This window comes from Pongo pygmaeus, chromosome 9 (assembly GCF_028885625.2).
Source record: "Pongo pygmaeus isolate AG05252 chromosome 9, NHGRI_mPonPyg2-v2.0_pri, whole genome shotgun sequence".
NCBI lineage: Eukaryota > Metazoa > Chordata > Mammalia > Primates > Hominidae > Pongo > Pongo pygmaeus.
In genome coordinates, this window is record NC_072382.2 from 39,368,763 (window position 1) to 39,391,503 (window position 22,741).

At 33.5% G+C, this 22,741-nt stretch overlaps 1 protein-coding gene across 3 annotated transcripts in view; it reads left to right on the plus strand.

Moving 5' to 3' along the window:
* Positions 1 to 20,518, plus strand: part of KIF18A (kinesin family member 18A) — an 86,127-nt gene extending 65,609 nt beyond the window's left edge. For all 3 annotated transcript variants that reach the window (XM_054439522.2, XM_063671040.1, XM_054439521.2), the window contains 4 exons: positions 4,495 to 4,942; positions 5,655 to 5,762; positions 17,282 to 17,391; positions 19,858 to 20,518. In XM_054439522.2, the coding sequence (XP_054295497.2) occupies positions 4,495 to 4,942; positions 5,655 to 5,762; positions 17,282 to 17,391; positions 19,858 to 19,940 (749 nt within the window). In that variant the 3' untranslated portion in view covers positions 19,941 to 20,518. The remainder of the gene's footprint in view (positions 1 to 4,494; positions 4,943 to 5,654; positions 5,763 to 17,281; positions 17,392 to 19,857) is intronic.
* The last annotated feature ends 2,223 nt before the right edge of the window (positions 20,519 to 22,741 follow it).

Here is a 22,741-nt window from a genome sequence, read left to right on the forward strand (position 1 = left end):
TTAACTGTCTTGTTTACCACTGTACCTAGCATGGTATAGTAGATACTTAATAAATATTGGGTGGATGAACAGTGAATTCTTTTTATGCAGGTGTACTCCTTTTAGATTGTTGCTTTTGTACCATAGCTGACTACAACTTTTTTTCCATAAATAAAACATATGTTGATCCTGGATTCAAAATAGTAGTAGTGATTTTTTTCTTTTAAATTTTTTGACATTATGCTTCTTATTATTTGGACATAAATTTCAAAAAGTCCTATTCACTTACATCCCATGGGTCATAATCATTCAAGATAATAGAAATGGAGCACACTTACACTATGTTGAGGAGTTAAAGTCCCAAGAGATGTTGTGGAAATAGCAAAATTACTCAGAAACCATAACATACATTGCTACCCACTACCTCTTATATTTAAGTATATGATACACTGGACTAGTTCCTTAGATAGACTCTAGAGAGATGTCTTCCCAAGTGACTGCCAGTCTTCCCTATTCCAGTTTGCAAGAGCATGCCTTATAACAATGCATTTTTAATTTCCTGTTCCCTTCTGTGTAGCACCCATGTTGCTAGGGTATTTTATTGACTATCAGCATCTATATGGTCTCTTGTTCTGCAAGGCACAGCCTGCAACTTTGTGATACATTTTCTCATTTTATGGGGCCTTTCTAAAGGAATTATAATCTGCCTCCAAGTTCCTTCTTATCACTTCTACTCTATAAGCACAAGAATTATGAAATATTGTTAGATAGTGTTTTCCCCAGCTGAATCAGGGGAAACTACAACTGTCCCATGCCTGCTCTTCTGGAAATTTACTGTACACCCTTTTCCTCTAATGGAAAAGTACAGCAGATCTCTTTTACAGACATAGACCTAACATATCCAAGAGTTCTTATAGCCTATTAAACTTTCTGATCCCCCAACTCAACACTCTCCACTTGCCATACCCACATAAAGTTCTATATTACCTAACTTAGCTAAAGGATAATAATTACTTATTATGTAATTGTATTTATATCTTCTAAAAATTGTATTCAGAGTAAAATTTAGTTGTTTATTCTTTTAGTTTTCATTAAGTGGGGTCATTATCCTTTTATGTTTATAGTTACAGAAGATTGACTTAAATTTTTATTTAAACCTTTAAATTTTGTTTTTGCTCTGGTTAGCTCCTAAAGCTTTCTAAGCAACTAATCAGCCTAAGTAGTTCTGAATTGACCATCTGCCTTCTGCCCTTTTATTTTATCTGAACTTAATAATTGAGAGAATGAAAAGAACTCTTTAGATTTATATCATATACATGTCGTGTGTCTGTAGCATCTCTTCTTCTAGGCCCAGTAAAACGATTGTATGTAAATCCACATTAACTACCACATCTCCATGCTATTCCTTCAGCTTATCATACTCTGCCAGGAGAGCAGGATTATAGCTAAAGATATATCATTTTAACACCACTGTTCCTTTTACTGACAAATTGTTAGTCAGTCTGATCATACTAAATTTGATGTCGGGTGTATGCTTAGATTATCCCAGAGGACACATGGATATTTCTTCAGTGTTCTACCAGAAGACTGTGATTTTTATCACTCTTTACTAGCAGTAGGGAAAATGTGGTCCACCATGATGGGAATTTGCCCAGTTGCCACTCCCAGAGATTATACCTTCTAAGTATGTATTTAAAAAAATAATGACTCTATAATTCTTGTCCCTTGAGATTTCATGTTCCATTATGTTTTAAAGTTTAAAATGTTATTATAAGGTCTGCATTTGCAAATAACATATATACCTGTTTCAATAATACCTGTGGTTTATATTAATCATCAGCCTTGATAAACTGGATATATGATAAACTGAAAGTGAAGCATTATTTGAAATATATTGTTTTAGAGATAACAGTAAGTTAGTTTTTGATGATTGGAAAGTAAATTACAACTCTCCTTGTAAAAGTTGTAATATTAACAGTTGAAACATATTTGCATTTCTAGAGCCTTTCTTTGAACCCTTATCGTATAATCCTATTCGTATATAAAAAGGTAATATCCTCTTTTTTCTAGGGGATATTAATGTCCACACTGCTTAAGTGAGTTGCCCAAGGTCACTTGGCGAGCTGTTGGTGGAGCCAGAAATAGAATCCAAGTCTCCTGACTCCCAATTCAGTCCTCTACCCTCCATGTAGTTTTCTATCCTCTATACCCCTGCTGCCTCTCATGGGAAAAGAAGTTAATCTTCCAGCTATTAATAGCCACCAAATTGGTGGTAGCAGCACAGTGGAGAAAAGTAACTGTCTTTACACTGCAGCATTAGTATAAAAATATCTGGTAATGGAAAATTTGACAAATGTCATGTTAAAGGGAGTGGAAAATTATTTTAAGATCTGGATCTCATTTATCTAGTTCTCAGAAAAGTAAAATTCCTCAGTAGAACAGGGATCATATTTTTCTTCTGTTTTTGAATTTTATTTCCTAGAGGGTAATTGTCAACCTAGCCATAGCAGAGCATATTGTCAACTAATTTAATAAGAATAGTGCTTGTACTGTTGCTGATTGTTTAAGTGTATTTTCTAACTTGGTTGAAAGTTTGAATTGCTTTATTGAAATGCATAACACTTATCTTATTCTGCTTTCAATGTTCTTTAAGTTAGTATTATATAGTAAAGTAAATATCAACTGGGAATTTTACTTCATGATTAGACAACATGAATGGAAATACACGTAATAGTTTCTTCCATTGACAGTACACTCCAAGCAAAGGTATTTCATGTCAGACACCAAGAAGTTCACCAGAATAAAGTAGGTAGAGTAGAAAAAAGTTAATTGAAAAATATAAGATAATCACACTGAAGTTGATCAAGTGTATTGTTACATATGTCATTATTTGGGGCATTAATAAAAGGTGTTTACCAGATGTTTGTGTTTTTAAATGTTAAACATTAAATACTAAATCTAGTATTGTGGTAATAAGTTCTAATGAAACAATTTGTTTCTTAATTTTGGACCAAGGGCCAAGAATTCCCCAACTAAAAATATCAGCATATTTTGTTTCTATTTAAAGATGACTAAAAAGTCTTTAATCAGAAGGATGACATGAACAGAATTATGTTTTAACTATAAGCATAAAAAAGACAGAATTGGTATACATTGGAAAATGCAAGAGAAAAGGTAGAAAAAAAAATCTAGGAATTTGGATCCCAGGTGACAGAGAAGGTAATGGTAAGAGGATAATTAGAAATATGAGAAACTGTGTAGAACAAGACAACTAGAGGGTCAAGTACAGCTCCTTAGGGAAATGTATACGTTTACTGGATGGAAGAAGAGAATAACACAGATGTTAGAATAGTACAGATATAATTTTGAAAACTACAGGAGTTATCAGATAAGGCTGAGAAAGATCATCAGATTTGGTGACCTCTTGACATTTGGGGGACTGACTTCTCTAGAGTGATGAGGGTGAAAGTACTCTGAACTCTTTGAATTATTTCATTTATCTTTAGTATTAAATCTCGTTTTTGCAAACCTATGAGTTATGTATGATACAGGAGACACATCAGTTAACTAGAATACTTAATTGACTACAGTTTTCTCTCAATATCCTGGGGACAGGCAAGTTGATTCCAGGAACCCTCCCAGATACCAAAATCCATGGATACTCAAGTCCGTTACATAAAATGGCATAGTATATAGCCTACATGTATCCTTCTGTGTACTTTAAATCATCTCTAGATTACTTATAATACCTAATACAATACAAATGCCATTAAATGGTTGTTATAGTGTATAGTTTTGAATTGTTTTGGTTTATTTGTTTGTTTTGTGAATATTTTCAGTCTCTGGTTGGTTGAATCCACATATGCAGAATCTGCAGGACTGAGGGTCAACTCTATACCTGACGCTGTAACAGAAACAATGCTTTCATTCACCCAGAATTTTACTGGGTATTGCCATTCTTGTTCATTTAGACTAGACTTCCACTCAATTAGTAATAAACTGGTCACTGACACCTAAACCCTAGCATCACCCAGTATACTCATATAACAAACCTGTACATGTACCCGCAAATCTAAAAAACAAGGCAAAACAAAAGTAATAAGCTGGTAATATTTTACAATGGAACAAGTGTTAACCTCTGTGCCTATAAAAGTTTAATACTGTTTTCATCTTAAACCTAAATCAAACATTAAAGCTAGAAATTGTGAATTTTGTTGGAATTGATTGGTAATTTGTTTCCTAATTACCTAATATCTCAAGAAAGCTATACCTATAAATTAATATTGATATTAGCAATGGATTCATTTTTTTGTTATAGAATTTCTTTATAATGAGTTTATTTAAAATTTTTAGCAGTAAACCATGATATTTTCCTTTCCAACTTATATTTTTCAGATTTTTATCAATTGGCATAAAAATACCTTATTATTAGGGTTTCTTAGTTTTAAAAGTAATGGGGGTTATTTAAAAAACTAGGAAACATTATCGGGTGTCTTTTTTAATTTTTTTGAATAGGCTCATCTTCAAGTGGATCTAATCTGGTTAAGATTCCTACACAAAAAAGAACTCGGAGAAAACTAATGCCATCTCCCTTGAAAGGACAGCATACTCTAAAGTCTCCACCATCTCAAAGTGTGCAGCTCAATGATTCTCTTAGCAAAGAACTGCAGCATATTGTGTATACACCAGAAGACTGTAGAAAAGCTTTTCAAAATCCGTCTACAGTAACCTTAATGAAACCATCATCATTTACTACAAGTTTTCAGGCCATCAGCTCAAACATAAACAGTGATAATTGTCTGAAAATGTTGTGTGAAGCAGCTATCCCTCATAACAGAAGAAAAGAATGTGGACAGGAGGACTTGGACTCTACATTTACTATATGTGAAGACATCAAGAGCTTGAAGTGTAAATTACCCGAACAAGAATCACTACCAAATGATAACAAAGACATTTTACAACGGTACAAAAAAAATTTGCCAATTCTTTTTTTTTAACATAGACTTTCAACTATTAGTTGAGGTTTATTTCATAAACCAAGTGTGCCATTTTGATTATAAAACAGTCTGTTTTACTTTCATTAAATTTTAATTATCTTTCTCTCTGAATATTAATTCACTAACAAAATATTTTAAAGTCTTAAATTTGATATCTTAAGTCAGTTGACCCTTCTTAGTCTAGGAGAGACCTTAAGATATGTTTAATTTGTTCTTCTTACTCTGAAGGTGGATTATACAAGCTATTGTTGGAGGATTATCATGTTTATTATTCATTAATATTTTCACTGAAGGAAATTTCACACTTTCTATTGATGTTTAGCAAACCTCAACTTACTCTGAAATGGTCATACCCCTAAAGTATGGTTGAATGTGTGTCATCCAAGCAAACATATCCTTCTCAGTTTATCTGCATAATCATACTCAATCTAAATATGGAAAGAAAAATACCTTCACTATTCTATGCCATTGGGAATGCAGAAATCTCTCGATAGCAACTTTACCTATGTTATAAAGAGAAAAGAATACCCCAGGACAAGCAAGGGAATCTTTACAGTACAGCAGAATGTTTTTCTTTATATATTAATACCAAATGGTTTTCTAATTATGGACACATTTGCTTCCTTTTCATAGTTTAAATCAAAATTTTTTTTTTATTTATCACTATTTAATATACAGGCTTGACCCTCCTTCATTCTCAACTAAGCATTCTATGCCTATACCAAGCATGGTGCCATCCTACATGGCAATGACTACTGCTGCCAAAAGGAAACGGAAATTAACAAGGTATGATTAAACATAAACTGGTTTGGTTCTATAGTTACATCAGATAATCTTTATATGTTATATTCTATTGCTTTTTTATTTTTTATAATTAGACTCTCAATTCATGTTTAAGCATACTTAGGATTAATTGCTCTGAATGGGGTACTGGATTTATATTATCAAAGGGAGATCTTGAAAAACTCAAGTATTTCACTTGATATTTATATAAAATATTTCATATTTCAGACTTTTAAAAATAAATTGAAAAGTTTTCTGTCAAAAACTACTTAATTTTAACTTTTCTGGGGTGACAATTTTTACTTATTTCATTATTTCTACTTATTTCGTTATCCTTTTTAAACATTACCAAATTTCTTCCATCATAGAATTATGTTATTTTAATGGATTATGATATATGACTAAAATATAATGAGTGAAGAGACTTTCATTTCTGCCTAAGACAGTGTAGCTTGTATCAGACCAAGCTACCTATCAAGAACAGTTGTAAAAAGTTCATAAAATAGAACCAACAGCTGCTTGAAGGCAATGGAGAACAACCATAATAGCCAGGATTGAGAGCCTGAGATCCCAGAGAAAAGAGAAACATGCTATAGACAGCCAGACTTTCTCTGCCTCTGTTTTTTATTTAGCATTTGCCAATTTATGGCATAAGGCATAGAGGCCGAACAGAAAATGGAAACTTAGAGCTATCAGCTGTCTTACTCTGAGCTAGGGAAACAAAATTATTCTGTACAGTTTTTGTCCTCAAGGTATTCGCCAAGTTCTCAGCTTTGTGGAATGAGAGGCTAAGACACCAAGATGAAAGTAGCTGCTAAGAGGCTAAAGTATTAAGCAGAGTTTTGATGTTCTTATGAGGCTTTCACAGAAAAATTGGAGTTCAGGGACCACCATGAAGAAAAGGCCCTATTAAACACATCAGCATTTTATTTGAGATCCCTGAAGGGTGTTTCACTAGGAGTAGGGCAACCTAGAAATAGGCCAGTTCTTGAAAGTCTGAAACAGACCTTAGACCAACTTAATTCTTGATTGGATCAAGGTGATTTATCTTTGCTCTGCATCAATGTTTGGCACTTAAACAAAAATTACAAAATATGCCAGGAGACAGGACCAAATGACTAAAAATTAAGAGAAAAAAACATCATGGGAGCAGTTCATACGTGAGGCAGATATTGGGATTATCAGATAGGAATTTAAAAATTTTAACTGTAATAATTTCAACAAATAGATACTTCCCCAAAGAACCAGATTCTATTAAAATTAATCAAATGGCTGTTCTAGAACTGAAAATATAGAATTTGCTGAGATGAAGAACTCAATAAATCAATTCAGCAGATTACGTACAGCAGAAGAGAGTATTAGTGGACTGAAAGATAGATTTGTTTTTTATTTTTTATTTTTGTGGGTACATAGTAGGTGTATATATTATGAGGTGCATGGGATATTTTGATATAAGCATACAATGTGTAATAATCACATCAGTGTAAATGGAGTATTCATCCATTTATCCTTTGTGTTATAAACAATCTAATTATACTCTTAGTTATTTTTTTAAATGTACAATACATTATTGTTGACTGTAGTTACCCTGTTGTGCTATCAAATACTAGGTCTTATTCATTATATTTAGATTAAGCATCCCCCCCATTAACCATCCTCCCCAATCTCCCGAAAAACCCTTCCCAGCCTCTGGTAACCAACATTCTACTCTCTATCTCCATGAGTTCAATTTATTTTTTAGCTCCCCAAAATAAGTGAGAACATGCCAAGTTTATCTTTCTGTACCTAGCTTATTTCACTTAACATAATTACCGTCAGTTCCATCCACATTGTTGCAAATGACAGGGTCTCATTCTTGTTTCATGGCTGAATGGTACTCCATTGTGTATACGTACCATATTTTCTTTATCTATTCATCTGTTGATTGGCACTTAGGTTGCTTCCAAATCTTGGCTATTGTGAGTAGTGTTGCAATAAACATGGTAATGCAGATATCTCTTCAATATACCGATTTCCTTTCATTTTGGCATGTATCTAGCAGGGGCATTGCTGGATCGTATGGTAGCACTATTTTTAGTTTTTTGAGGACTCTTCAAACTTTTCTTTATAGTGGTTGTACTAATTTACATCCCCATGAACAGTATGCAAGTGTTCCCTTTTCTCCATATCTTTGCCAGTGTTTATTGTTGCCTGTCTTTTGGAAAACCATTTTAACTGAGATGAGATAATATCTCATTGTAGTTTTGATTTACATTTTTCTGATAATCAGTGATGTTGAGTACCTTTTCATATGCTTCTTTGCCATTTGTATGTCTTCTTTTGAGAAATGTCTATTCTTTTGCCCATTTTAAAAATCAGATCATTAGATTTTTTTCCTAGAGTTGTTTGAGCTCCTTATGTATTATGGTTATTAATCCCTTGTCAGATAGATAGTTAGCAGGTATTTTCTCTAATTCTGTGGGTTGTCTCTTCACTTTATTGATTGTTTCCTTGGCTTTACAAAAGCTTTTTAACTTGATGTGATCCCATTTATCCATTTTTGCTTTGGTTCCCTGTGTGGGGTATTACTCAAGAAATCTTTGTCCAGTCCCGTGTCCTGGAGAGTTTCCCCAATGTTTTCTTTTAGCAGTTTCATAGTTTGAGGTCTTAGATTTAAATTTTTATCCATTTTGATTTGATTTCTGTATATGGCAAGTGATAGGGATCTAGCTTCATTCTTTTGCATATGGATAAACAGTTTTCCAGCACTGTTTATTGAAGAGACTATCTTTTCCCCAATGTATGTTCTTGGCAACTTTGTCAAAAATGAGTTTATTGTAAATGTGTGGATTTGTTTTGGGGCCCTCTATTCTGTTCCACTGGTCTGTGTGTCTGGTTTTATGCCAGTCCTGTGCTTTTTTGGTTCCTATAGCTCTGTAGTGTAATTTGAAGTCAGGTAATATGATTCCTCCAGTTTTCATCTTTTTGCTCAGGATAGCTTTGGCTATTCTGGGTCTTTTGTGGTTCCATACAAATTTTAGGATTGTTTTTTCTATTTCTGTGAAGAAAGTCATTGGTATTTTGATAGGGATTGCATTGATTCTGTAGACCACTGTGAGTAGTATGGACATTTTAACAATATTGATTCTTCCAATCCATGAACATGGAATATCTTTCTATTTTTTTGTATCCGCTTTAATTTCTTACATCAATGTTTTATAGTTTTCATTATGGAGCTCTTTTACTTCTTTAGTTAACTCCTGCTTATTTTATTTTCAGCTTTTGTAAAGGGGATTACTTTTTTTTTCAAATTATTTCACTGCATTTAGATATGCTGCTGATTTTTGTATATTGATTTTGTATTCTGGAACTCTACTGAATTTGTTTCTCGGTTCTCATAGTTTTTTGGTGGAGTCTATGTTTTTCCGAATATATGATAAGATCATGTCATCTGCAAACAAGGATAATTTGACTTCTTCCTTTCCAATTTCGATGTTCTTTCTTTCTTTTCTTTCTCTTGTCTGATTGCTCTACTTAGGACTTCCAGTACTATGTTAAATAATAAATACTGGTGAAAGTGGGCATCCTTGTCATGTTCCACAACTTAGAGAAAAGGATTTCAGATTTTCTGCATTCAGGATAGTACCAGCTGTGGGTCTGTCGTGTATGGCTTTTATTGTGTTGAGATATGTTCCTTCTATACCCAGTTTTCTGAGAGTTTTTGTTTTTTTTTTTTATGCTTTAAGTTCTAGGGTACATGTGCACAACGTGCAGGTTTGTTACATATGTATACATGTGCCATGTTGGTGTGCTGTATGCATTAACTCGTCATTTACATTGGGTATATCTCCTAATGCTTTCCCTCTGCACTCCCCCAACCCCACGACAGGCCCCAGTGTGTGATGTTCCCCTTCCTGTGTCCATGTGTTCTCGTTGTTCAGTTCCCACCTATGAGTGAGAACATGCGGTGTTTGGTTTTTTGTCCTTGTGACAGTTTGCTGAGAATGATGGTTTCCAGCTGCATCCTGTCCCTACAAAGGACATGAACTCATCCTTTTTTATGGCTGCATAGTATTCCATGGTGTATATGTGCCACATCTTCTTAATCCAGTCTATCATTGATGGACATTTGGGTTGGTTCCAAGTCTTTGCTATTGTGAATAGTGCTGCAATAAACATATGTGTGCATGTGTCTTTATAGCAGCATGATTTATAATCCTTTGGGTATATACCCAGTAATGAGATGGCTGAGTCAAATGGTATTTCTAGTTCTAGATCCTTGAGAAATCACCATACTGTCTTCCACAATGGTTGAACTAGTTTACGGTCACACCAACAGTGTCAAAGTGTTCCTATTTCTCCACATCCTCTCCAGCACCTGTTGTTTCCTGACTTTTTAATGATCACCATTCTAACTGGTGTGAGATGGTATCTCATTGTGGTTTTGATTTGCATTTCTCTGACGGCCAGTGATGATGAGCATTTTTTCATGTGTTTTTTGGCTGCATAAATGTCTTCTTTTGAGAAGTGTCTGTTCATATCCTTCACCCACTTTTTGATGGGGTTGTTTTTTTCTTCTAAATTTGTTTGAGTTCTTTGTAGATTCTGGATATTAGCCCCTTGTCAGATGAGTAGATTACAAACATTTTCTCCCGTTCTGTAGGTTGCCTGTTCACTCTGATGGTAGTTTCTTTTGCTGTGCAGAAGCTCTTTAGTTTAGTTAGATCCCATTTGTCAATTTTGGCTTCTGTTACCATTGCTTTTGGTGTTTTAGACATGAAGTCCTTACCCATGCCTATGTCCTGAATGGTATTGCCTAGGTTTTCTTCTAGGGTTTTTATGGTTTTAGGTCTAACATTTAAGTCTTTAATCCATCTTGAATTAATTTTTGTATAAGGTGTAAGGAAGGGATCCAGTTTCAGCTTTCTCCATATGGCTAGCCAGTTTTCCCAGCACCATTTATTAAATAGGGAATCCTTTCCCCATTGCTTTTCTCACGTTTTTCAAAGATCAGATGGTTGTAGATGTATGGTATTATTTCTGAGGGCTGTGTTCTGTTCCATTGGTCTATATCTCTGTTTTGGTACCAGTACCAGGCTGTTTTGGTTACTGTAGCCTTGTAGTATAGTTTGAAGTCAGGTAGCATGATGTCTCCAGCTTTGTTCTTTTGCCTTAGGATTGTCTTGGCAATGTGGGCTCTTTTTTCGTTCCATATGAACTTTAAAGTAATTTTTTCCAATTCTGTGAAGAAAGTCATTGGTAGCTTGATGGGGATGGCATTGAATCTATGAATTACCTTGGGCAGTATGGCCATTTTCACAATATTGATTCTTCCTATCCATGAGCATGGAATGTTCTTCCATTTGTTGGTGTCCTCTTTTATTTTGTTGAGCAGTGGTTTGTAGTTCTCCTTGAAGAGGTCCTTCACATCCCTTGTAAGCTGGATTCCTAGGTATTTTATTCTCTTTGAAGCAATTGTGAATGGGAGTTCACTCATGATTTGGCTCTCTGTTTGTCTGTTATTGGTGTATAAGAATGCTTGTGATTTTTGTACATTGATTTTGTATGCTGAGACTTTGCTGAAGTTGCTTATCAGCTTAAGGAGATTTTGGACTGAGATGATGGGGTTTTCTAAATACAAAATCATGTCATCTGCAAACAGGGACAATTTGACTTCCTCTTTGCCTAATTGAATACCCTTTATTTCTTTCTCCTGCCTAATTGCCCTGGCCAGAACTTCCAACACTATGTTGAATAGGAGTGGTGAGAGAGGGCATCCCTGTCTTGTGCCAGTTTTCAAAGGGAATGCTTCCAGTTTTTGCCCATTCGGTATGGAATTGGCTGTGGGTTTGTCATAAATAGCTCTTATTATTTTGAGATACGTCCCATCAATACCTAATTTATTGAGAGTTTTTTGCATGAAGGGCTGTTGAATTTTGTCAAAGACCTTTTCTGCATCTATTGAGATAATCATGTGGTTTTTGTCTTTGGTTCTGTTTATATGCTGGATTACATTTATTGATTTGCGTATGTTGAACCAGCCTTGCATCCCAGGGATGAAGCCCACTTGATCATGGTGGATAAGCTTTTTGATGTGCTGCTGGATTCGATGTGCCAGTATTTTATTGAGGATTTTTACATCAATGTTCTTCAGGGATATTGGTCTAAAATTCTCTTTTTTGGTTGTGTCTCTGCCCGGCTTTGGTATCAGGATAATGCTGGCCTCATAAAATGAGTTAGGGAGGATTCCCTCTTTTTCTATAGATTGGAATAGTTTCAGAAGGAATGGTACCAGCTCCTCTTTGTACCTCTGATAAAATTCGGCTTTGAATCCATCTGGTCCTGGACTTTTTTCGGTTGGTAGGCTATTAATTATTGCCTCAATTTCAGAGCTTATTATTGGTCTATTCAGAGATTCAACTTCTTCCTGGTTTAGTCTTGGGAGGGTGTATGTGTCCAGGAATTTATCCATTTCTTCTAGATTTTCTGGTTTATTTGCATAGAGGTGTTTATAGTATTCTCTGATGGTAGTTTGTACTTCTGTGGGATCGGTGGTGATATCCCCTTTATCTTTTTTTATTGTGTCTATTTGAGTCTTCTCTCTTTTCCTCTTTCTTAGTCTTGCTAGCAGTCTATCAATTTTGTTGATCGTTTCAAAAAACCAGCCCCTGGATTCATGGACTTTTTGAAGGGCTTTTTGTGTCTCTATCTCCTTCAGTTCTGCTCTGATCTTAGTTATTTCTTGCCTTCTGCTAGCTTTTGAATGTGTTTGCTCTTGCTTCTCTAGTTCTTTTAATTGTGATGTTAGGGTGTCAATTTTGGATCTTTCCTGCTTTCTCTTGTGGGCATTTAGTGCTATAAATTTCCCTCTACACACTGCTTTAAATGCATCCCAGAGATTCTGGTATGTTGTGTCTTTGTTCTCGTTGGTTTCAAAGAACATCTTTATTTCTGCCTTCATTTCGTTATGTACCCAGTAGTCATTCAGGAGCAGGTTGTTCAGTTTCCATATAGTTGAGTGGTTTTGAGTGAGTTTCTTAATCCTGAGTTCTAGTTTGATTGCACTGTGTTCTGAGAGACAGACTGTTCTAATTTCTGTTCTTTTACATTTGCTGAGGAGTGCTTTACTTCCAAGTGTGTGGTCAGTTTTGGAATAAGTGTGGTGTGGTGCTGAAAAGAATGTGTATTCTGTTGATTTTGGGTGGAGAGTTCTGTAGATGTCTATTAAGTCCGCTTGGTAAGAGTTTTTATCATAAAGGGATGTTGAATTTTATCAAATACTTTTTCAGCATCAACTGAAATGATCATATGGTTTTTGTTCTTCATTCTGTTGATATGATGTATCACATTGGTTAATTTGCATATGTTGAACCATCTTGCATCCCTGGGATAAATCCCACTTGGCCATGATGAATGATCTTTCAGGTTTGTTATTGGATTCAGTTTGCTAGTATTTTGTTAAGGATTTGTGCATGTATTCATCAGGGATATTGGCCTGGAGTTTTCTTATTTTGATGTGTCCTTGTCTGGTTTTGGTATCAGACTAATACTGGCCTCATATAATGATTTTGGAAGTATTCCTTCCGCCTCTGTTTTTCAGAATAGTTTGAGTAAGATTGGTATTGGTTCTTTTTTAAATGTTTGGTAAAAATCAGCAGTGAAGCCATCAAATTCCAAGCTTTTCTTTGCTGGGAGACTTTATTACAACTTTGATTTTGTTACTTATTATTCATTTGTTCAGGTTTTGGAATTTTTTCTGAAAGATAGACTGGTAGGAAAATACCCAAACTGATGTGCAGTATTATAAAAATATGGGAAGAAGTGAAAGAGACATGGGACACAATTTTTAAAAATCTAGAATATATGTATTTTGTGTTTCATGAGGGAATGAGAGAAAGAATAAGGAAAAATAATATTTGAGATGATGGCTAATACTTATTAAAAACTAACAAAAGACATTAAACCATGGATTTGAGAAGCACTGCAAACCAAAAGCAGGGTTAATATAAAGAGAAACATACCTAGGTATATAGTAGTAAAACAACTAAAAACTAAAGATAAGGAAAAATCTTAAATATATTGAGTTATATGACTAGAAGTTCATGATACATTCTTTATATCCTATAAATTGAATGCAATGACAAATATACTGAATAAATATAAAACGGATCTGACTTCCTCTACCTCTTTTTCTTTGCTATGTGATTATGGGGAGAAAAGTTTATAGAAGACCTTAAAATGACTCTTTTTAAATTTTCCACCAAGAGCCTGTTATCATTTAAGTAACAGGAAACAAATTTACAAGTAGCCTACTTATTTGTGCTACATAGAGTATCTTCTCATAAGTGAATTTAATATCTGTCTTTGTCCCTCCTAAACAAAGTATAACAGAGACTTGGAATGTGTAAATTTAAAATTTATGGATTTTTCCTAAATGTCTCATCTATGACATTTAAAATTTTGTATTTGCTAAGGTACAAATTTGATTTGTACAATTATTCTGGTTTATATACAGAAGTCTGTCACTTTATGCTTGAGCCTAGCTAACCACAATCATCTGTTTCATCTACTTTTATCACTAATTTGCATAGTATCAGTTTTGTCATTTGTTCCATTAATTAATTTTAGTGAGTTTTCTTGTCCTTCACTGGTAGTATGTTGTGTTTACTAAGATGTCGCAAATGTTTATAGATAAGAATAATTTTTAAATGTGAACTTAGCTATTATAAAATCAAATGGTTTTTCAGGAAATGTCCAGGTATGTGAATTGTGTATTTGGAGTGATTTTAGATAAGTTAAAGGGCTTCCACATGAACAACTAATATTGTGAAATAATATTAAAGGACATGTAAAGAAAGTAACTTGATTTCTTATAGCCTATTAATTGTTCTATTACATTCCCTCTGGTACCAGTAATTAGATCCTGCCATTAACTAAGGTTAAAAGAGATTAATGCTAGAAATGTACATGATTACTTTTTTTAATCTTCCTTTCCCCCAATTAAAGTTACATGAGCTTCAGAGTAATAAACTCTGGTATTTTCCATTTAGCAGCTTTATATACATATTTAGTTGTGTATATATTCTAATATAGTTTTAAAAATAAAGAAGGGGAAGCTCTCTATATATGTATTTCATTAATTTTGCATAAAATGGCATTAGAGTTTGAAAGCACTGGATATTCCAAAACCTACCCAACAGATTTGTTTAAATAATTGAGTATATTAGATTTTTAATCTTAACAATTTATTTAATATTTCTATAGCAGACTATTTTACTAAATTGATTAGCCTATCAAATATTTAAATATAATACATAATGTTAGCTTTTACTTCTCAATTATATTAATCAGAGTTTTGGATTGTTTGTTTTGTATTTATTTGGTTGATTGGTTTTTTGTTTGTCCACAATCTTCTGAGCACCCCAGTTTCATATTTGCCATACATTTTTATTTTGTTTTGAAAGATGTCTAATTATTTCAAGTAGAAATTATTTCAGATAAAATAGTATAAGAGGTATTATGTTAATTGAGTAGAAACATTCTACCTATATAAGGGAGCAAAAGGTTAATTCTTAACTTTATTTATAGTTATGGGAATATGTTTTGTGCACAACTGGAAGTGTCTTTGGATTTCTCAGTATAGCCTTTAACATAATTTGAACTTGCACTCATCAGTTTTAAGTCTTTGTAGTTTATGACCTACAACATAAATGTTAAACATTTCATCAGTGGACTATTTAACTAAATCGTAAACATGTTTGGGTATATTTTACTTTTATATAAATATGCAATTTATTAGGGTTGGATTTGATTTCTAGAAATATGAGTTCTAATCAAATAGCTTTATTCAAAAGCCTAATTTTCAAGAAAGAACATGCTATGAGTAAAAAGTAGGGTCCTGGAACTAGCCATAGTGAATAATCATACTATGAAATAATAAAGACAACTTTGGGATAAATTTAAGAAAAAACAATGTTTTATCAAAAGTAACTAATAATATCGATCTTTATATTTGAAAAAATCACCAAATGATCAAAAAAGAATTTCTGCCTTGGACAGCTGATATATATATATATATACAAAAGTGTGTTAATATTCAAAACAGAGTCATAGTAATTTATCACCATTTAAGAAGTGGGGACTACTGTAGTTGATATATTATTTGTGCATACAAATTTGTGATTTTAGCTTCTTAAACTGTGTCTTTTTCATTACATCCACTGAGTAGTCACCCCTTATTCAAGTTTTGCTTTCTGTGGTTTCAGTTACCCATGGTCAACCGCAGTTCAAAAATAGACAATTGTAGTACAGTGAGATATTTTAAGAGAGAGAGAGACCACATTCACATAACCTTATAATAATTATAATTATAATTGCTCTATTTTATTATTATTGTTAATCTCTTACTGTGCCTAATTTATAATTTAAACTTTATCATAGATGTGTGTAGGAGAATACATAGTATATATCCGGTTTGCTACTATCCTCAGTTGCAGGCATCCACTGGCAATCTTAGAAGATACCCCCCCCATCAATAAGGGGGATTACTATATAGTATCTTTATTAGCCAGAATTTCCCTAAGCTTAGGTTGTTTGAATCAGCGTGGAAGGATGTTCTTTTTCCACCCCCACAATCCTACCTGTTAAAAATTGATCCTCTTTAGGACTAGGAAGGATTGTTGTTTTTCAGGACCCAGATCAAATTCGTTGCATCCACAAAATTTTCCATTATTCTTTCTTACTCTGCACTCAAGAATCTATAGCTCCTTGTATTATGAAAACCTTGGCACTATATTTTTACTTTACCTTATATTATTTCATGTATTTATCTTATTTTTTTCTCATCTCCACTATATGTCTATTCTATACTTTTTTAGGACAGGGATTTTTGTGCCTTATTTATTTGTATATCCTGTAACACAGGGCCATAATAGGTGTTTACCAATATGTCAACTCAAATTGAGTAAGAAAGTTGAACCATCAGCAGTGTAAGACTGATTAAATTTTTGAAGCTAGAGCAAATGAAAACAGGTCATTCTTTTTATTTCAGTTTCTGTGATTGTAATAATTAGAGATTTTTGTTGTTACCCTGCTTTCATTTTAAAACAAGGTTTTTCAAACAATCTCACTTGTTTATACCTTTCAGATTAGGGTTCTTGGTCCAAATTTGTAACATGAGCTTAGTTTGTTTGTTTTTTTTTAACCTCTTGTGACTATGTGCTACTTGATCTCTACATTTTGAATAATAGTGCTTGCTTATCTGCCAGCAAAGCACCCTGGAATATTCTGCTACAGAATTGTAACATACACCTACAATCATAACATTCAATTTGAATAAAAATGTAACATATCCAATTTAAAATCACACACAGCTAAATTTCTCTGTGGGCCAAAAATGTATTTAGTACCTCCACTTCTGTGAGATTTCACAACTTAATATTTTTGTGTTTTATTTCTTTAATCACTGTTGCATGTACAATATGTATTAGAACTTTGAGGTATTAAAAAAATGCTTAACTAAACTAAAAACTTTTCCTCTCAAGTTCTACATCAAACAGTTCGTTAACTGCAGACATAAATTCTGGATTTGCCAAACGTGTTCGACAAGATAATTCAAGTGATAAGCACTTACAAGAAAACAAACCAACAATGGGTATGTCTCAGCTTTTAATTTGATATTTAATGGTATGACTATGTAACACACATATAGTACTTTACATTTTTTATTGTGTTTTCATAAGAATCTCCCTTTATTCATCACCTTTACTATGTGGTAGAACAAGTATGATTATCCACATGTTATAGATAAGGAAACTTTAAAACACAAAAGCATTTACCCAAGATCACACAGATATTATATTGGTAGAGCCAAAACTCAAGAACCAGATCTTAAAACTCTACATTCTACACCCTTTTAGTTATCCCTGCTGTCTCATAATAATTGAAATAATTGGCTAAATGTATTACTTAATGTTACTAATTAAGTATATTTTACAGATAAACTATACCCACTTTAAATTTTTCTCTTAGCGTAATATTTTGAATAATTTGGCCTCTAACTCAATGTGTAACTACTACACAGATTCCAGTCTGTATCTAGTTACAATCATATTGTAACTCCCATTGGCAAGTTGGAAAAGATACTGATGGATCTTTCCCATCAGTATGAAAGATACTACATTCCATCAACCGCATATGGGAGTGACGTGAGTTCATGGTAACAAAACCACTTCAGTTAAACTAGTGGTATATCATGGCAGCCAGTTTTCAGTCCCCGACATCTAGACCTCTGTCTCTCTGATACTACAGTTCCTAAGACTTCATTCAGAAACTATTTACTAGGCATTTACCATGTCCTGTGATGAATACAGAGATCAGTAAGACACATTTTGATTGTTCTCTATAGGAACTGATAATTATAGCAGATGCAATTTAAAGGTGTCTCATGATATAATTTTTCTAAGGATAACATGAAAGCTATTGTTAGTTTTTTTCTGTCAATGCCCTTTGATTAGAGTAATATAAAATTCCTCAGTAACTTTGTCAACCTATATTGGTAAATGCCTGCTTCCTGTAGTAGCCAGTGTTTACCTTGAGTTCAATGGAAATTGAAGCATCAGACAGCAAATTGAAACATCAGGCAGTAAGGTAGTAAAGTACAAAATTTACCTTGATTATTTGGTTTGACATGTTGTATTTAATAATCCTTAAAAATGTGTATCTGTAGTTAGTTTAGATGTGTACTGCCCCACTGATATTCTAAAAAAGTTCTTCAAGAGTCATAATTCTACAGCCAAACAATAAATTTATAAAAACTCTCAAATTGGCCGGGCGCGGTGGCTCATGCCTGTAATCCCAGCACTTTGGGAGGCCGAGGCGGACGGATCACGAGGTCAGGAGATCGCGACCATCCTGGCTAACATGGTGAAACCCCGTCTCTACCAAAAAAAATACAAAAAATTAGCCGGGCATGGTGGCAGGCACCTGTAGTCCCAGCTACTCGGGAGGCTGAGGCAGGAGAATGGCATGAACCTGGGAGGCGGAGCTTGCAGTGAGCTGAGATCGCGCCACTGCACTCCAGCCTGGGCGACTGAGCAAAACTCCGTCTCAAAAAAAAAAACAAACAAACAAACTCAAATCATAGAAATTGGGTTTTTCTAATATGCTTATTATCTGAAGATAGAAATGCATCAAATATTTCATGTATAAAGAGACGTGAGTAAAAATATCTACTATGGGGAAAAAAAAGTGGGAGATGATACTAAACCACAATGCTTGCCAAAGAGGTATTAGTTTGTAAGGAAAGATATTTTATATACATTATAATGTTCAAGTGAAAAATGTATTAAACCAGTTTTCTAACTAACAATGTACAAATAAAGAAACATAGGACCATCTGTAGGGAAAAAGGCAACTCCTGTTAACTGAGCAGTTAGAGAAATAAGAGATAGCGTTAAGGGAATATGTCCCTCTAAAACTAAAACCTAATGTGGCCAAGAAAGTGGATAAGCAATTAAACTGATCCTGAAAAAAGTCAATGGCACCCTGTTGTAACAACACTTTGTTGAGTAGAAAATTACGGTGAAAGCTAATGAAGAAGCAGAAGAATGGGCATAAATAGAACATACTTGAGAGGTGGCAGTAAAAGAAAAAAGAGCTATAGGATTAAGATCACCCTTTAGGAAGTACTAGATGCAAATGATAATTTTAAAATTGGAAATATGGAAGTTTAAATCCCTGGGGAAATGTAATCCAAGGAATGGGAAAAAATGGTGATACAACAAAGAAAATGAAGAAATGCTTGTAGAAATGGTCTTTTATTAGTCAGAAAGAAAGAAAGTGAACATAGTAGTTAATTCAACGACTTCACCTGATGTCTGTGTGTGTATGTGCACACACTCACTGAAACTTTAGTTTGCAATATGAATTTAAACAGCTTTTAAACCAAAGGTATTAATGTCTGTTTGTTGTTGTTATATTTTAAATTATGTTAACTAACAGCTATGAATTTCAAGAGTAAATTTTTCTTTCTATGTTTATAATTTTTATAAGTTGAACAATGAAAACTTTTTGAATGATATTTATGCCATATTTATGCATCTTTTTATCTCTTCTCTAGAACATAAAAGAAACATCTGTAAAATAAATCCAAGCATGGTTAGAAAATTTGGAAGAAATATTTCAAAAGGAAATCTAAGATAAATCACTTCAAAACCAAGCAAAATGAAGTTGATCAAATCTGCTTTTCAAAATTTATCGGTACCCTTTCAAAAATATATTTAAAATCTTTGAAAGAAGACCCATCTTAAAGCTAAGTTTACCCAAGTACTTTCAGCAAGCAGAAAAATGAAACTCTTTGTTTTCTTCTTTTGTGTTCTAAAAAAATAAAATTTCAAAAGAAAAGGTTGTCTTTTAAGTTTTTTAAATATTTGTTGCCTTTTAAAATCCCTGAGTGTAAGTTACTATGGTGGCAGCTTAGTTTTACTATGCCACAACAAGTTGACTAGGACATTTTAGTAAATGGTAGTGAGTTAAATTATCTTTATTATTTTTTAAAAATAAGAATTTAGAAGTGGTAAAATTATGGCCCAAGATGTATTTGGTTCTCTATTATGTTTCGATACATTATTTTAATCATATATATGACTTTCCTTTTCAAAAATACTTTAATGTACAAGTGTAAATATATGTGCCCGTAAAATCATTGTAAATATTATTTAGTCATCACAAATAAAATATCGTTCCTTGCTACTTGATATATTAAAGATGTAGATTTTAAAGTGTTTTGTTTTCTTGTCTCATTACTACCCCTTACATACTCTAAACCAGTGGTCCCCAACCTTTTTGGCACCAGGGACTGGTTTTGTGGAAGACAAAACCACAGACTGAGAGTGGGGGGTGGTTTCAGGATGATTCAAACACATTACATTTATTGTGCATTTTATTTCTGTTATTATTACATTATATATTACATATGTAATTAAATAATTCTATAACTCACCATAATGTAGAATCATTGGGAGCCCTGAGCTTGTTTTCTTGCAACTAGACGGTCCCATCTTGGAGTAATAGGAGACAGTCACAGATCATCAGGCATTACATTCTCATAGGGAGTGTACAACTTAGATCCCTCACATGCACAGTTCACAATAGGGGTCACACTCCTATGAGAATCTAATGCCACTGCTGATCTGATACATGGCAGAGCTCAGGTGGTAATGCCAGCACTAGGAGCGGCCACCTACCACTCGCCTCCTGCTCTGCGGCCTGGTTCCTAACAGACCACGGTTGGGAACCCCTGTTCTAAACTATTATTTTATAGAAAATGTGAATTTTGTAGATTTGTATTTCAGGTAAGATCAAGATATGTGGCGCCAGAGCCAAGTCTGAAAATAATCCACAGGCCTCGTAATGGTAATGGGAAAAGATGTTTCAATCATTCTTGCTGCTATAGGAAGTACATGGAGCTGCAACTTAATTATACACTGTTTACTTGCCTTGCCTGTCCTGTTTGTTTGCTGAATGTAACATATTTGGCCAAATGCACTTTTAATTTTATGCAGCACAGGACCCTTCACACCAAAGCAAGCAAGCTGAAATATTTTAAGCCTTTCAGCTAATCAAGTTTATCCACTTAAAATCTGGCTGGGAGAGTGTGAGAATAATCTTTGAGGTCCCTTTCAGCTCTGACACTGGTGATTCCATATTTATGGAGCATATTCAGGATGTGTCATACAAAAAACCACCATAAACACATTTTTTTTTTTTGGTCCCTTTGACATTTGGTTTTTGGTTGTGTTGCCTGTTTAACAATCACTTTCACCTCTCTATTCCTTTCAATTTTAGGTAAAAGAAACCTTTTTACCAGATAGTGATGAGTGGCTACCATGATTAATAAGTGACTAGACCTCATGGTCCTCCTCATACTAAAAGGTATGAGCACGATTTTCTTATATACCATTTTTATCAGGTAGAGATTTGGCCTTCTATAAAAATTAATAAAAGGGCCTTTTTTCATATAACTATATTAAGGGGAAGTTAGGGGGAATAAACCATAATGAATGTGGGAAAAGAAAGCTATTAACTATGTGAATTTAAACTAAAACAAGAATGCTATTTGATAAGTCACTGTGAAAACATTTTTAAGTGATCCTTCTGTAAAAAGTAGATCAATCATAAGTGAATATATAACAGTGAATTTTCAAAGTGAACATGCCCACGTAACCAGCACTCAAATGATGAAATAGAAAATTATCCATACCTCGGAAGACTCTTACACCACCTCCCAGTCATCACTTCCCTCAATGGTAACAGCTATCCTAACTTCTAACACCACAGTTTAATTTTTAATTGATTCTTTCTTAAAAAATTAATATATGTAATTTTAATTGGTACATAATAATTGTACATATATGGGGTACAGTGTGATATGTTGATATATGTATACAATGCGCAATGATCAAGTCAGGATTTTAGCATGTCCATCACCTCAAACCTTTATCTTTGTGTTGGTAACATCATAGATCTATTTTAACTAAAATAAATAATTTTTATTTTTAAAAAAAGTGTTGTTCTAAAAAATGATAAAGAACAGAACGAAGTAAATGTACTTCCTCCTCACCTCCTGCTAATATCATTCCCAGGTGTAACCACTGTTAATATTAGGTTGGTGCAAAAGTAATTGTGGTTTTTGCCATTACTTTCAATGGCAAAAACCGCAATTACTTTTGCACCAACCTAATAGTTTAGGAACCATGACTAGACATTTACTTTTGTTTTATATATATATATATATACCAAATAATATATTTGTTATATATATTTATATATACCTATATTCTTGGATATTTTATGAAAATAGGATCATACTTGTTATACTGTTTTGCACTTTTCATTTTTATTCACAGTTAAAACCATCATGGACATATTTGTAAAATTTTTAAGTGTGAATTTCATAATACTGCTATGATAACAATTTTTATATAGTAAATACATTGAGAGAA